The 13,061-nt window shown below is 40.4% G+C and overlaps 1 protein-coding gene across 4 annotated transcripts in view; it reads left to right on the forward strand.

The window, feature by feature from the left end:
- chd7 (chromodomain helicase DNA binding protein 7) overlaps positions 1-13,061 on the forward strand; it is a 322,761-nt gene that overhangs the window by 194,372 nt on the left and 115,328 nt on the right. For all 4 annotated transcript variants that reach the window (XM_038809440.1, XM_038809439.1, XM_038809438.1 and 1 more), the window contains 3 exons: positions 6,294-6,431; positions 9,342-9,463; positions 12,501-12,744. In XM_038809440.1, coding sequence (XP_038665368.1) covers positions 6,294-6,431; positions 9,342-9,463; positions 12,501-12,744 — 504 coding nt within the window. The remainder of the gene's footprint in view (positions 1-6,293; positions 6,432-9,341; positions 9,464-12,500; positions 12,745-13,061) is intronic.

A 13,061-nucleotide genomic window follows, 5' to 3' on the forward strand; every position in this document is an offset into this window, starting at 1 on the left:
TCTTGTTCTTCTAAACTAAAGAGAATATAACCTTAATTCATACAATTTATCAGCACAGGACAGCCCCCTCATCCCAGCGACCAATTTAATGAACCTTTGCTGTGAACCTCCAGGGTAGGTAAATACATTCTTAAATGCAGGCACCAAAACTGTACACTACTCCCGATGTGGTCTCTCGAAAACCTTGTATAATTGTAACAAGACTTCTTTATTCTTCTGCTCCACTCCACTTGCAATAAAGGTTAGCATGCCATTTATCTTCCTCAAAGCTTGCACCTACACGTTGATTTTGTGCATTCCTTGGCAGCACTGTGACGCAGTGGTTAACACTGCTGCCTCACGAAGCCGAGGACCCGGATTCGACCCTGGCCCCAGGCCACTGTCCGTGTGGAGTTTCCACATTCTCCCCGTGTCTGTGGGTCTCACCCGCAAAATGCAAAGATGTTTAGGGTAGGTGGATTGGCCATGCTAAAGTTGCCCCTTAATTGGAAATTTCCTTTAAAAACTTTTGCTTTCCTTATACAAGCGCACCCAAGGCTGTTTGAACACCTACACTTCCAAGTTTCTCACTTTTTTTAAATTTAGAGTGTCCAATTCATTTTTTCCAATTAAGGGGCAATTTAGCATGGCCAATCCACCTACCCTGCACATCTTTTTGGTTGTGGGGGCGAAACCCACACAAACACGTGGAGAATGTGCAAACTCCACACGGACAGCAACCCAGGGCTGGGATCGAACCTGGGACCTCGGCACTGAGCAGCAGTGCTATCCACTGCTCCACCGTGCTGCCCTCAAGTTTTTCACTTTAAAAAAAAAAAGTTGACTTTTTATTCTTATGACCAACGTGAATACCTTCACACTTCCTGATATAATTTCCCCATCTGCCTTCTTGTTGCCTATTCATTTAACCTGTTTATGTATCTTTCTGTATATTTTCTGTATACTACCCAACGCTTACCTTTTCACCCAGTTTGGTATCATCAGCAAACTTGGGTACATTGTTCGCTGTATCTTCATCTAAGTCGTTAATATAGATTGTAAATAGTTGAGGCCCCAGCAATGATCTTTGTGCCACTCCACTGTTCACTGCCTCCCACTTTGAACAAGCCTCGCTTATGCCCAGTCTCTGTTTTCGATCTGTTTACCAATCCTATATCCATGCTAATATATTACCGGAACTCCACGAGGCCTTATTTTGTCTATTAACCTTTTGAGCAGTGCTTTGTCTGTTGCCTTTTGGAAACCCAGCGGTATTGCATCTACCAGTTCCCTTTTATCTACCCAACTAGTTACATCCTCAAAAACCACATTGGCTTGTTCTAGACATATTATGGTTTTCTAAGTGCATTGTTAAGGCTTTCTAAATGATGGATTTCAGCATTTTCCCAACAGCTGATAAGCTAATTGGCCTGTAGTTCACTTGTTTCCTCTCCTTTTCTTGAAAAACAATGTTGCATTTGCCAACTTCCAATCTAGTTGGGACCTTTTCTGAATCTAAGGAAATTTGGAAAACCATAGAACACTGCAGTGTAAGCAGTGCATTTGTTAGATTTTAATCCCTTAGATTTCCCCAATAATTTATTTCTGGTGATACTATGTTCCCTACGTCTTAGCCCCTAGGTTATCGTCTATTTCTGATATCGAACTTGTGTTTTCTACTGTGAAGATCACCACACAATATTTGCTCAATGCCTCTGCCGTTTCCTCATTTCCCGTGATTTATCTTGTCTCTGCTTCCGAGTTACCAACATTTCCTTTGGCTACTGTCGTCACTCTTATATACTTACAAACACTCATATTGTTTACCCCCCTCCTTTTTATTGACTTTGTGGTGCTGCACTTGGCTGCTGCCTATGATTTCATACAAGGATCATTGGATACTGATCATGAGTACTATTTTTGGATAATTTCTCACCTCTCTAACATGAGGTGCTAACATTAAGTGTACCTGCCCTGGCTGAAATCTGTTAAAACATAGGCATTGAATCAAATGAGGAATCTCAGCAAAGGTGGAAAGTTTATTAAGCTGACTATAAGGGATAGATGGATAATTGTGACATTTTCTTCATCCAGCTTTTATTTATGGGAGGGAAATCACATTTTTCTTCAAATTTGCATCCACATGCAAAGATATGAGGTTGAATTCAGCGCAAGTGGCTATTGAAGTGTACCTAATTGAGCCACATTGATGCTGCTTGTTCTGTGCTTTACGCTGTTATGTGAGAATCTCAATCAGTAGTGGCAGTTTATTCAACTATTGAAGGATTGATGTGCTTGTAACAATAAAACCCCATCATTCTGATGAATGGGAGTTCCATCAGATAGCAATCAAAGAGTTACATTTTGAATGATTTTATTCTCAAGTCCAGGGAGTACTGAGGTCTTTGGAATCTTTTTGAAATTCTTCCATGGGGTGTGAGTGTCACTGGCAATGCCAGCATTTCTTGTGGCTTGTTCGAGGGGCTTGCTCGCCAATTAAGAGTCAACCATATTGCTCCACATCTTGAAATACATGTAGGTCAGATTAGGTAAGCATGACAGATTTCCTTCTATAAAGGAAGGACTTCTGTCAGTGTGTTTTAAAAAATTATATTTTTTAACGATAAATTTAGAGTACCCAAATATGGTTTTTTTTTTCAATTAAGGGGCAATTTAGCATTGCCAATCCACCTAACCTGCACATCTTTGGATTGTGGGGGTGAAACCCACACAGACATGGGGGGAATGTGCAAACTCCACACAGACAGTGACCCTGGGCCAGAATCGAACCCGGGTCCTCAGCGCCGTAGGCAGCAATGCTAACCACTGCGCCACCGTGCCGCATTAGCTTTTGTCATTTTATACAAAAATACAAACAGTAATTATACACTCAAAAGAACAATAAACTAATCTATGCAAACCCCCCTTGAACAGAGCACCCTCTCCCCAGTCGCTAGCAGTGACCAATTCCTTGAAATATAGTATAAATGGTTGCCATCCCCAGAAGAACCCTTCAATTGACCTCTTCATGGTGTATTTTACCTTGGCCACATCGAGGTATTTAGTGCCATCGCCAATCTCCAACTCAGCAGAACCCGCATCCGAGCAGCCAACGAGGCAAAGACAGGGGCATCCGCCCCACCCCCATCTGCAGCTCCGGCACATCCAAAGCCTCAAATATAGTCGCTAAAGGACAGGGTTCCAGCTCAATGCTCAGGATTGCCGACATGGTTCTGAAAAAGAGACCCAAAATCCCACAAGCTTGGGACTGGGCCAAAACAGGTGTGTGAGATTAGCGCTCGCACCTATCCTCAACCCCTGCAAAGAAACAACTAATTCTTGCTTTAGTAAGGTGCGCCCTAAACACCACTTTGAGCTGGATCATGCTCAGCCTCGCACATGATGCCATGGCATTCATCCTATGAAAGGCCTCACTCCACACCTCTTCCTCCAATATAGACCCCAACAACTCCTTCCATTCATCCCCTCTGCCGAGACCGAATTCTCCGCCAAAATCCATCCATTTATGTCACATACTATCCTCTTCCAACTCTGAACAGGGAAGGATCTCCTCCAGCAAGGAAAATAGCGCCAACAGGAGTGACGGAAACATCCGTCTTAACAAACTTTCATACCTGGAGGTACCTAAACGAGAGCCTGAATTTTTCTTTCAAGCAGGCAAACCTCTCTGAATAGATCACACATGCTCTCCAGCCCCTTTTTCCCTTCCACACCCCAAACGTAACATCTAACCTTGCAAGTTTGAACAGGTGGTTAGCTTAAATCGGGGCCAGCTTTGACACTGACCCCAGCTTGAAATGTTGACAAAGTCCATATTTTTGAAGTGGAGTCAACAACTGGATTTGGCAAGTACTTTGCTGGAGCAAGTGGAAGAGCAGCCATCACCAGTGCCCCCAAACTGGACCCTTTACATGACCCAGACTCCATCTGCACCCAGGTAGACATCGGGTCTCCACACCATCCCAACATCTTCTCCGCATTAGCAGTCCAGTAATAAAATATCAAATTTGGCAGTGTAGGACAATCCTCCGAATCCTCAGATTTTAGTCTGTTTTTAATGGTAATTAATAGTTTCATAGTCACTAGTAGTTTTCAATCCCTGTTTTTAAAATTAATTGTATTCAATTCCACCAGCTACCATGGGGGGGATTTTACCTGGTGTACCTGTAGCATTAGCCTGGGCCTCTGGATTACTAGTCCAGTAATATTATCGCCATGCTGCAGTTTCCTTCTCCTGACATCAGCAAATTCACTCACTAAAGATCAAACCAAGGATCTTCCTGAGGTCTGTGGCTTTGTAATACTATTCCTTCTTGGCCATTGGGAATTTTCAGATTCATGTTGTGTGACAACTATTCTTCCTTACCTAAGTATTTCCTTCTCTTCAAAATACATGTCTGGACTTCATCTAACTTGTATTTAATGTTGAAAGCAGATCCAGCAAGAGTGTTGTAAAGCAATATTGTCAACATTGATAAACACCTGAAATGGACATTCTTCTTGTAAGTCTTGCAACATTCAAGTTTAAGCACTATTCTGAAAAATCAGTTCACTAAAAATCATCTTTATATAAATCATATATTGTGATATTGTTATGGAGCATAACATCAAATTATTAATCTATAATTGGTGCTTTCTAAAACTGGCCAAGAAAGGTAGCCTAACCTGTTTCACTTGAGTCTTAGTTATTGTTTGTCTCAGAGATTCAGTCCCAGAATTCAACTCATTTACCTCCTTATAATGTTATGTAGGACAAGTACATTGCAACCATATAATGTTGATAATCTGGTTTTAAATAAGACCATAAGATGTAGGAGCAGAAGTAAACCATTTGGCACATCAAGTTTGCTCTGCCATTCAATTAAATCATGGCTGATCTGATATCCTCAACTCCACTTTCCCACCTTATCCCCATAACCCTTGATTCCATTACTGATTAAAAATCTGTCTATTTCAGCCCTGAACATACTTAATGACCCAGCCTCTACAGTTCTTTGCCACGGATTCACTATCCTCTGAGAGAAGAAATTCCTTCTAATCTTTACCTTAAATGGGCAATCCTTTATTCTAACATTAGGCCCTCTGGTCCTAGTCTCTCCCAACAAAGAAAACACCCTTTCAGCATCTACCCTGTCAAGCTGTCTGAGAATCCTATATTTCCCCCTCTCTTCTAAACTCCAGTGAGTACACGCCCAATCTACTTCACGTCTCCTCATAAGGTCTCTGCATACCGAGATCAACCAAGTTAGCCTTCTCTGGATTGCCTCCAATGCCAGTATATCTTTCCTTGGATCAGAGGACCAAAGCTGTTATCAGTATTCCAGGTGTGGTCTAACTAGTGCCTTGTAAAGTTTTAGCAGGACTTGCCTATTTTCATACTCCATTACCTTTGAAGTAAAAGCCAAAATTCCATTTGTCTTCTGAATTACCTTCTGAACTTGCAAGCTAGCTTTGTGATTTATGCACGAGGACCCCCAAATCACTCTGTGCTACAGCTTTCTGCAGTCTTTCTCCATTTAAATAATATTCAGCTCCTTTATTCTTCCTCCCATCAAATGCATAATTTCACATTTTCCTACATTATATTCCATCTGCAAATTTTTTGCCCACTTTTTGTGGCATCCTCACCACTTGCATTCCCCTTTTTTTGTGTCATCCGTAAACTTGTCAATAGTACTTCACTTCCCTCATTCACATTATTTGTATATATTGTAAATAATTGTGGCCCCAGCACGGACCCCTGTGACACTCCATTAGTTACAGGTTTCCATCCTGGAAATACCCTCCTTATCCCAACTCTCTCTTCTATTGGTTAGCCAATCCCTTGTCTATGCAATATACTACCCCAACACCATGGGCTCTTAGCTTATTCAACAATCTTATTGTGCGATACCTCGGCAAAGGTTTTTTGGAATTCCAAATATATTTAGATCAACTGTTTCCCCTTTATCTCTCCTACTCATTACCTCAAAAAATTCTAATAAATTTGTCGGGCATGATGTCCCCTTCATGAAGTCATGCTGGCTCTGCTTTAATATATTATGCATTTGTAAGTGCTCAGCTATTACATCCTTATAATGGACATACAGTTTCTTTCAACTTTTGGAGCTTAAGACGATTTACGGCAACATATTTGATATATTGGCTGGAAATTTATTCTGATCCCTATTGGAGTGTTTAGAAAACCCATTTGCTGACTTGTACGTTTTTATACTCAAGTATTGAATAAATGAAGCATATGCAAATTATTTGGGTGTTCCTAAATGGATTAATTTTGTTGATTTTCAAAATAGTCAATTACCCATTATTTGGTGAAGTGGTGTTCTCTTCCATATGAAGAAAGCACTTGGGAACTGAAAACAGACACAGACCAAGTCAAGATTGAAGAATTTCACCAACTACAGTCTGTGAAACCAAGAACCGAGCATACGGTAAGATCATAATTCTGTACTCGAGTTTCAGCCTGAGAAAAAGTAGATTAGGATGACTCGTGGATAATCTGAAAGGACAACAGTGAAGACAGTGGGAAATAGAATAGGCATTTACAAGCGATTAAATCAAAAAATTGCCACAGACACAGGTGGCAATCCTGCATTTGAGTGAGGGAATGATAGAAATGCAGTATTTTGTTTTTACGGGTGTAAGTTGGATTCTTGAATTACTCAATGAATGTGGAAGAACCACTACTGGAGACGTTAGAAAGGATACTGTTCTAGGGGACAGCACGGTGCAGTGGTTAGCACTACTGCATCACGGCTATCGGACCCAGGTTCGATCCTGACCGCAGGTCACTGTCCATGTGGAGTTTGCACATTTTCCCCGTATCTGCGTGGGCCTCACCCCCACAGCCCAAAAAGATGTGCAGGGTGGGTGAATTGGCCACGCAAAATTGCCCTTTGGGAAACAAAATAATTGGGTACTCTAAATTTATTTTGTTTAAAAAGAAAGGATACTATTCTTAAAAATAAGTTAGCAGGACTGAAACGAAAGTCACACGATTGCTATCATATGTATCCCATATTAAAGGTTGGGAAAAAGATAGCAAAACCACTTAAACTTTGGAAATGAGAACCATGCCAAAGGATTTGAGGATTGTGAATATTAAACTTAATCAAAAAGAGGAAAAGGTTTAATTTGGAAATTATATGCCAATTAGTCTTGCCTTGATTGTCGTTAAATTTCTATTGAGCTAATCATGGTGTCGATTTGTAACGGGCAGATTGTGCTTGACTATTCAAATTGAATTTATTGAGGAAATCAGAATGGAAATTTAATGAATGTTGTCAATGAATTTTCAGGATGCATTTGTTAAGATGCCAGATAAGTAGCCTGTGTTCATTCAGGTATCTGGAGATGCATTTGTATGGCTAGGGAATAGATTTTTTAAAATATAAATTTAGAGTACCCAATTCATTTTTTCCAATTAAGGTGCAATTTAGTGTAGCCCATCCACCTAGCCTGCACATCTTTTGGTTTGTGAGGGCGAAACCCACGCAAGCACGGGGAGAATGTGCAAACTCCACACGGACAGTGACCCAGAGCCGGGATCGAACCTGGGACTTCAGCGCCATGAGGCAGCAGGGCTAACCCACTGCGCCACCGTGCTGCCCGGCTAGGGAATAGATGCAAAGAGTAAAAATAAATGCATATTTTTGGGATTGGTAAAGTCTGTACTGGACTTGATTTTCCATTTGCAGTTGAACCTCTAATTCATGATCTTCCTCCTGAGAGATTACCTGTTGTCATGCAAGTATCTAAATTTGGCTGCTGGTGTTGTCCGTTATAATTAATCTGAAGTGTAACATCGTCCACTCAATACAAGCAGCACCCAGATTTGAGACACAATTAATGGTCCTGCATTAGAGTAGGAGAACAATAAACATGTGATGTGCAAACAATTTAGCATTGCATTGCTGACCAAATGCACCTGGGCTACAAGACTTAGTACTGTGCTCCATATCACCTATAGTTTACATATTTTGTAACTGACTTTCTGTCTCAAGAATAGATTTCTGGAGCTACTGAATCCAAGCACTTGTTCAATTTCAGACTGCTTCCATCTCCTCCAGCTGCTGTACTTTCAATTGTATTTGTATTTATAATTACATGCATCCCACAAGACTAACGTAAGAACATAATGTAATTCAGAGCAACACAATGAATCATGCTGTCATTCATGCTGATTCATTCTGGAGTTCAAACATAAATCACTTCCATTAGAAAAAAGTGTTCTATTCTCAAAGTTCTGAATCAGAAACAAGAACATTTTGTAAATTTATTAAACAGCAAACAGCAACAGAGGGCCTACTATTGCTTAGGGGTGCACAGTAGATTATTTATGTTCGCATCTTTGAGGCAATCAACCATAAAGATGTATATTTTTTGAGAATTACGTGAGATATTGGCCGAATAAGTGATCATAATAGACAACTTTCAGTGCGCTTTATAGAGAGAGAACAATGGAAGCAAATTAACGACGAGACGTTAGATTTTAAGAATTAAAGAATAAAGAAATATGGGAATACAGATAAGTAAAAAATTCACTTATTGAAGGCCTTTAGAAAGGAAGCAAAAAAGGTTTTTTAAGGGGGGAAATTGAGTATAACAGCAGAAAGTGATGTTGAATATGTACACGGCTTTGGTTAGGCCACCAACAGGATATTTCATGTTGATTTGGGTGCAGAAGGAGCTGGTTTAGCACAGTAGGCTAAACAGCTGGCTTGTGACACAGAACAAGACCAGCAGCACGGGTTCAATTCCCGTACCGGCCTCCCCAAACAGGCGGTGGAATGTGGCGACTAGGGGCTTTTCACAGTAACTTCATTGAAGCCAACTTATGACAACAAGTGATTATTATTATTATTACATTTATATATTAAACTGCTGGAAATTATATAACAAAGGTTCCCTGGAATACTAAAGATGAGAGGGTACATAAAACAATTTAAAATTGGAGCCTTTTTTGCAGGAAAAACAGTTAAACTTTGGAATCAAATGACATTTTCCAGGCAAGTTATTCATTTGTCAAGGGATTTAATGCTGCAGGACACAAATTAAAATATAAAAAAGAAGTGAGGGAAGTTCACAACTATTTCACAGATAGTGCAGTACAGTTGTAGAACGAATTGCTAGGAAAGCACACTGAAATAGCACTGTAAGTGAATTCAAGTATTACTTGGATGCATCTTTAGAGAATGCATTGAAGAATATTGTGAGAAAATGGTCAGTATTGTCAGAGGTAAAAGGGACAAGCTTCTTACACCTAAATACCTTGCCTAATCAATAAACATTCTTGTTCTTGCATACCTATGGATTTGTTAATATTGATTTGTATCCATAAGGAACGGCCGCTTGCAGAATTTTGGACAAAATTGGAACATTCGACGGATTATAAAAATGGCAATCAACTCAGGGAATATCAACTGGAGGGCGTAAATTGGCTACTCTTCAATTGGTACAACAGGTAGGTTACAGTGTTTTCAAAATTGTTTGGAGTAATGGACATAAATAACTTTCTAGGGATATGTAAAACCATTTTTGTAATAGTGCTTTCTCGATTTGAGAGTCAAATTCAGTAGCTTAAAGCTGACCGCAGATGTTGAATCCATTATTTGATGCAAGCAGCACTAGATCAGAAGTTTAGCAACATGAATTTATGTCGCATTTTTAATAGAGAAACATCCCAAGGCACTTCAATGCAGTTGGACAAAAATTAGCACAAAACCAAAGATAGAGCCCCAGTTAGTGGGTTTTGTGAGGTTGTGAAAGGAGGAGAGATAGAGTGACCTGTTTGAGTGTGAATGTGTCTCTAATTCACTTGTCTCTCAGTCCGGAAGAAACGGTCTCGAACACGTTCGTACTTTAGAATATTCTTTATTGCAATCGGGGCAGCCCTCTAGGTATTCCAAAGAACCACCTCGGAGAGTGCCAAAGTATTGCTCAAAACATCCTTTCTTTATATGTTTTTTTTAAGGGGCTGTCTCTTGCATTCACTTGAGCTTTCCCCCATTACAAAGCATAGCTTGTTTTTACCATAGATCCAATACATGATTAGCTTGTTATTGCCGTAATTTCGATACATGATTTTACAGACTTTGAGGTTATCTATTGGCACATGAGTATATAGTAGTTTTAGCAAAAACAGCAGGTGTTTAGCCACAGTATCAACGGCTCCCACATTTCATATTCCGTCATCCAGCCATCTTCCTTGTTTCTCAAGGCTATTCAGCTTACAGTCATGAGTCGGCTCACGAATTCAATAACAACGCCCTTATTTTTAACTTTCCACTAATGTGTCCCATTAATTCTGGCTTGTTCTAGCTATTAACCCTTGCTTCACATTCTCATGAGGAGTGGAACAGCATAGAGCCTGAATTGTATTGATAAATATGGCTTCTGTTCTTTAAATAGAAATACTATTGTAACGGTATTAATGCAGAGTGCAGATGGGTATTACCCTTTACCATCTTCATCTTGTCTGAAACACAAAAAACTGTACTAATTAAATTCTTCATATAATTGCCTTTTTGGAAGATTGGTTGCTACCTGAAGTACTTAGCATGTAGAAATTTTTGAAAGTCCTACCAAAGTCAATCTTGGATAGCTCTCATCATTGATCTTTTAAAGAATTCAAATAGGAAAACATTTGTCTTAACTGACAGTACACCTGCAGCAAGAAATAGAGCACAAATTTCTTGGAAATAATAAAAATGATGTAACGTGGACCATATAGCGGAAAAGAATGAGAGAGATGTCACCAGAATCCTTAGTTTTGTAAGAAGTGCAATATGTGGGATTTTAGCTATCCATTGCCCATGTAGCACAGATTGTGGAGCAATCTTTCTCTCTCCTTTTTCCCCTGTCCCAAAAACATTTTGGAGCGAAGTAATTCTCCCTCGGGGTGTTTGAAAACTGAAGGCAAGTTTAGATACAGAAATTACAATGCTTTTGTTTGCTATTTGCTCATGATTCCAGAATCATCCTGGAATGCAGATAGCCACGAGCTTGTTTTCGAAACCACAAACCGTCCTCTTGAACCCCTTTTCCCCTGCTTTGTCACTTCCAACAACAACTGAGGAGCTCATGGATGGCTTTGTTGCTAAGATCAGGACAAGAAGGTCAACTGCCTCTGCCACATCCTCCAACCAGTCCATTTGGCCAAACTTCCTTGAATGCTTCCCCTGGCCCACCCCTGAACTTCCATTTTTCTCTAGTTTATTTCCTATCTCCTCTCATCCCCCTGAACACATCTTGTTGATAGCTCATCTGCTGCTGAAACCCTTACTTGTACCTTTGTTACCTCTGGATTTGACCATTCCAACACACTCTTGGCTGGTCTCCCAATCTTTCTCCTCTGTAAACTTGAGATCATGAATGTTTTAACTCGCCTCAAGTTTCATTCCCCTGCCACTCGGTACTCATTGGCCTACATTGGCTCCAGTCAAGCAATGCTCAGCCTTGTTTTCAAACCCTACTCTGGCCCTGTGCCTCCCTATCTCTGCTTCAACTACACAACTTTCTGAGCTATTTGCGCACCTCCTAATTGTGGCCTCTTGTGCATCCCCAGTTTTAATTGCTCTATTATTGGTGGCCATGCTTTCAGTTTCCAAGCTTCAAAATACTCTTCCAACACCCACCACCCCCACTTTGCATAGAATTATAGAATTTACATTACTGAAGGAGGCCATTCAGCCCATCAAGTCTGCACCGGCCCTTGTAATGAGCACCCTATTTAAGCCCATACCTCCACCCTATCACCGTAATCCAGTAATACCACCTAACCTTTTGGACACTTAATGGGCAATTTAGCATGGCCAATCCACCTAATCTGCGCATCTTTAGACTGTGGGAGGAACCGGAGCACCTGACGGAAACCCACGCAGACACAGGGAGAAAGTGCAAACCCCACACACAGTCACCAGAGGCCAAATTGAGCCTGGTCCCCTGGAGCTGTGAGGCAGAAGTGCTAACCACTGTGCCACCGTGGTGCCTCCTTTAAGACACTCTTTAAAACTTTTTGGTCAAGCTTTGGTTATCTGGTCAAATAACTGGTCATAGAACGATACAGCACAGTACAGGCCCTTCGGCCCTCGATGTTGCACCGACATGGAAAAAAAACTAAAGGCCGTCTAACCTACACTATGCCCTTATCATCCATATGCTTATCCAATAAACTTTTAAATGCCCTCAATATAGAACATTGTGGGTTAATGGCATACTTTGTTCGATAACGTTCCTGCGAAGGGCATTAAGACATTTCATTGCATTAAAGAGGTTACATAAATACAAGTTGTTGATAGCATTAATGGTTTCTATGTGAAATTTTTAAAACACTTGAATCTTGAGTGTTGCTGAGATAACATTTCTTTCCATATGTGTTTCTGCAATGTAACAGGATAGCTACGGCTATGAAAAAAATTAAAGCCACAAAGCTGGGGGGGGAAAGAGTTGTAATAGTGCGTCTTTCATTTTAAAGACTTCTGTCTCTTCTTTTTTTTCAGCCAAAACTGTATATTGGCCGACGAAATGGGATTAGGGAAGACTATCCAATCTATTACATTTCTGTATGAAATGTACTTGAAGGGAATTCATGGCCCCTTCCTGATTATTGCACCCCTTTCCACAATCACTAATTGGGAGAGGGAGTTCCACACTTGGACAGCAATGAATGTGACTGTGTACCATGGTAGCCAGGCTAGCCGCCAAATGATTCAGGCCTATGAGATGTACTTCCGGGATACTGAGGTAAGGATGGCAAGTTACAGAAAATCTTCATTTATGTGCATTTACATTTGTAGCAAACACAGCAATATTAAGTGAATTATTAGAAAGCAAATTTCCCAGATCAAAAAATGTTTCACATGGAAGCTTTTTGTTAAACCCTTCAGTTTCTTTATTAACTGATTTCTAGTTAATCAACTGCCATTTCTGGTAAATTTTAATCCAAACCTTTGGTGTGGGCAAGCTAATTGATATTGGGAAACAAAAGGGTCCATCATATTACTGACCAAACTAATGGGCATAACACTTTCTCTTGCTCTTAATGATGAGTGCAAATGAGG

The sequence above is a fragment of the Scyliorhinus canicula genome, chromosome 10 (genome assembly GCF_902713615.1).
Source record: "Scyliorhinus canicula chromosome 10, sScyCan1.1, whole genome shotgun sequence".
Taxonomy (NCBI): Eukaryota; Metazoa; Chordata; class Chondrichthyes; order Carcharhiniformes; family Scyliorhinidae; genus Scyliorhinus; species Scyliorhinus canicula.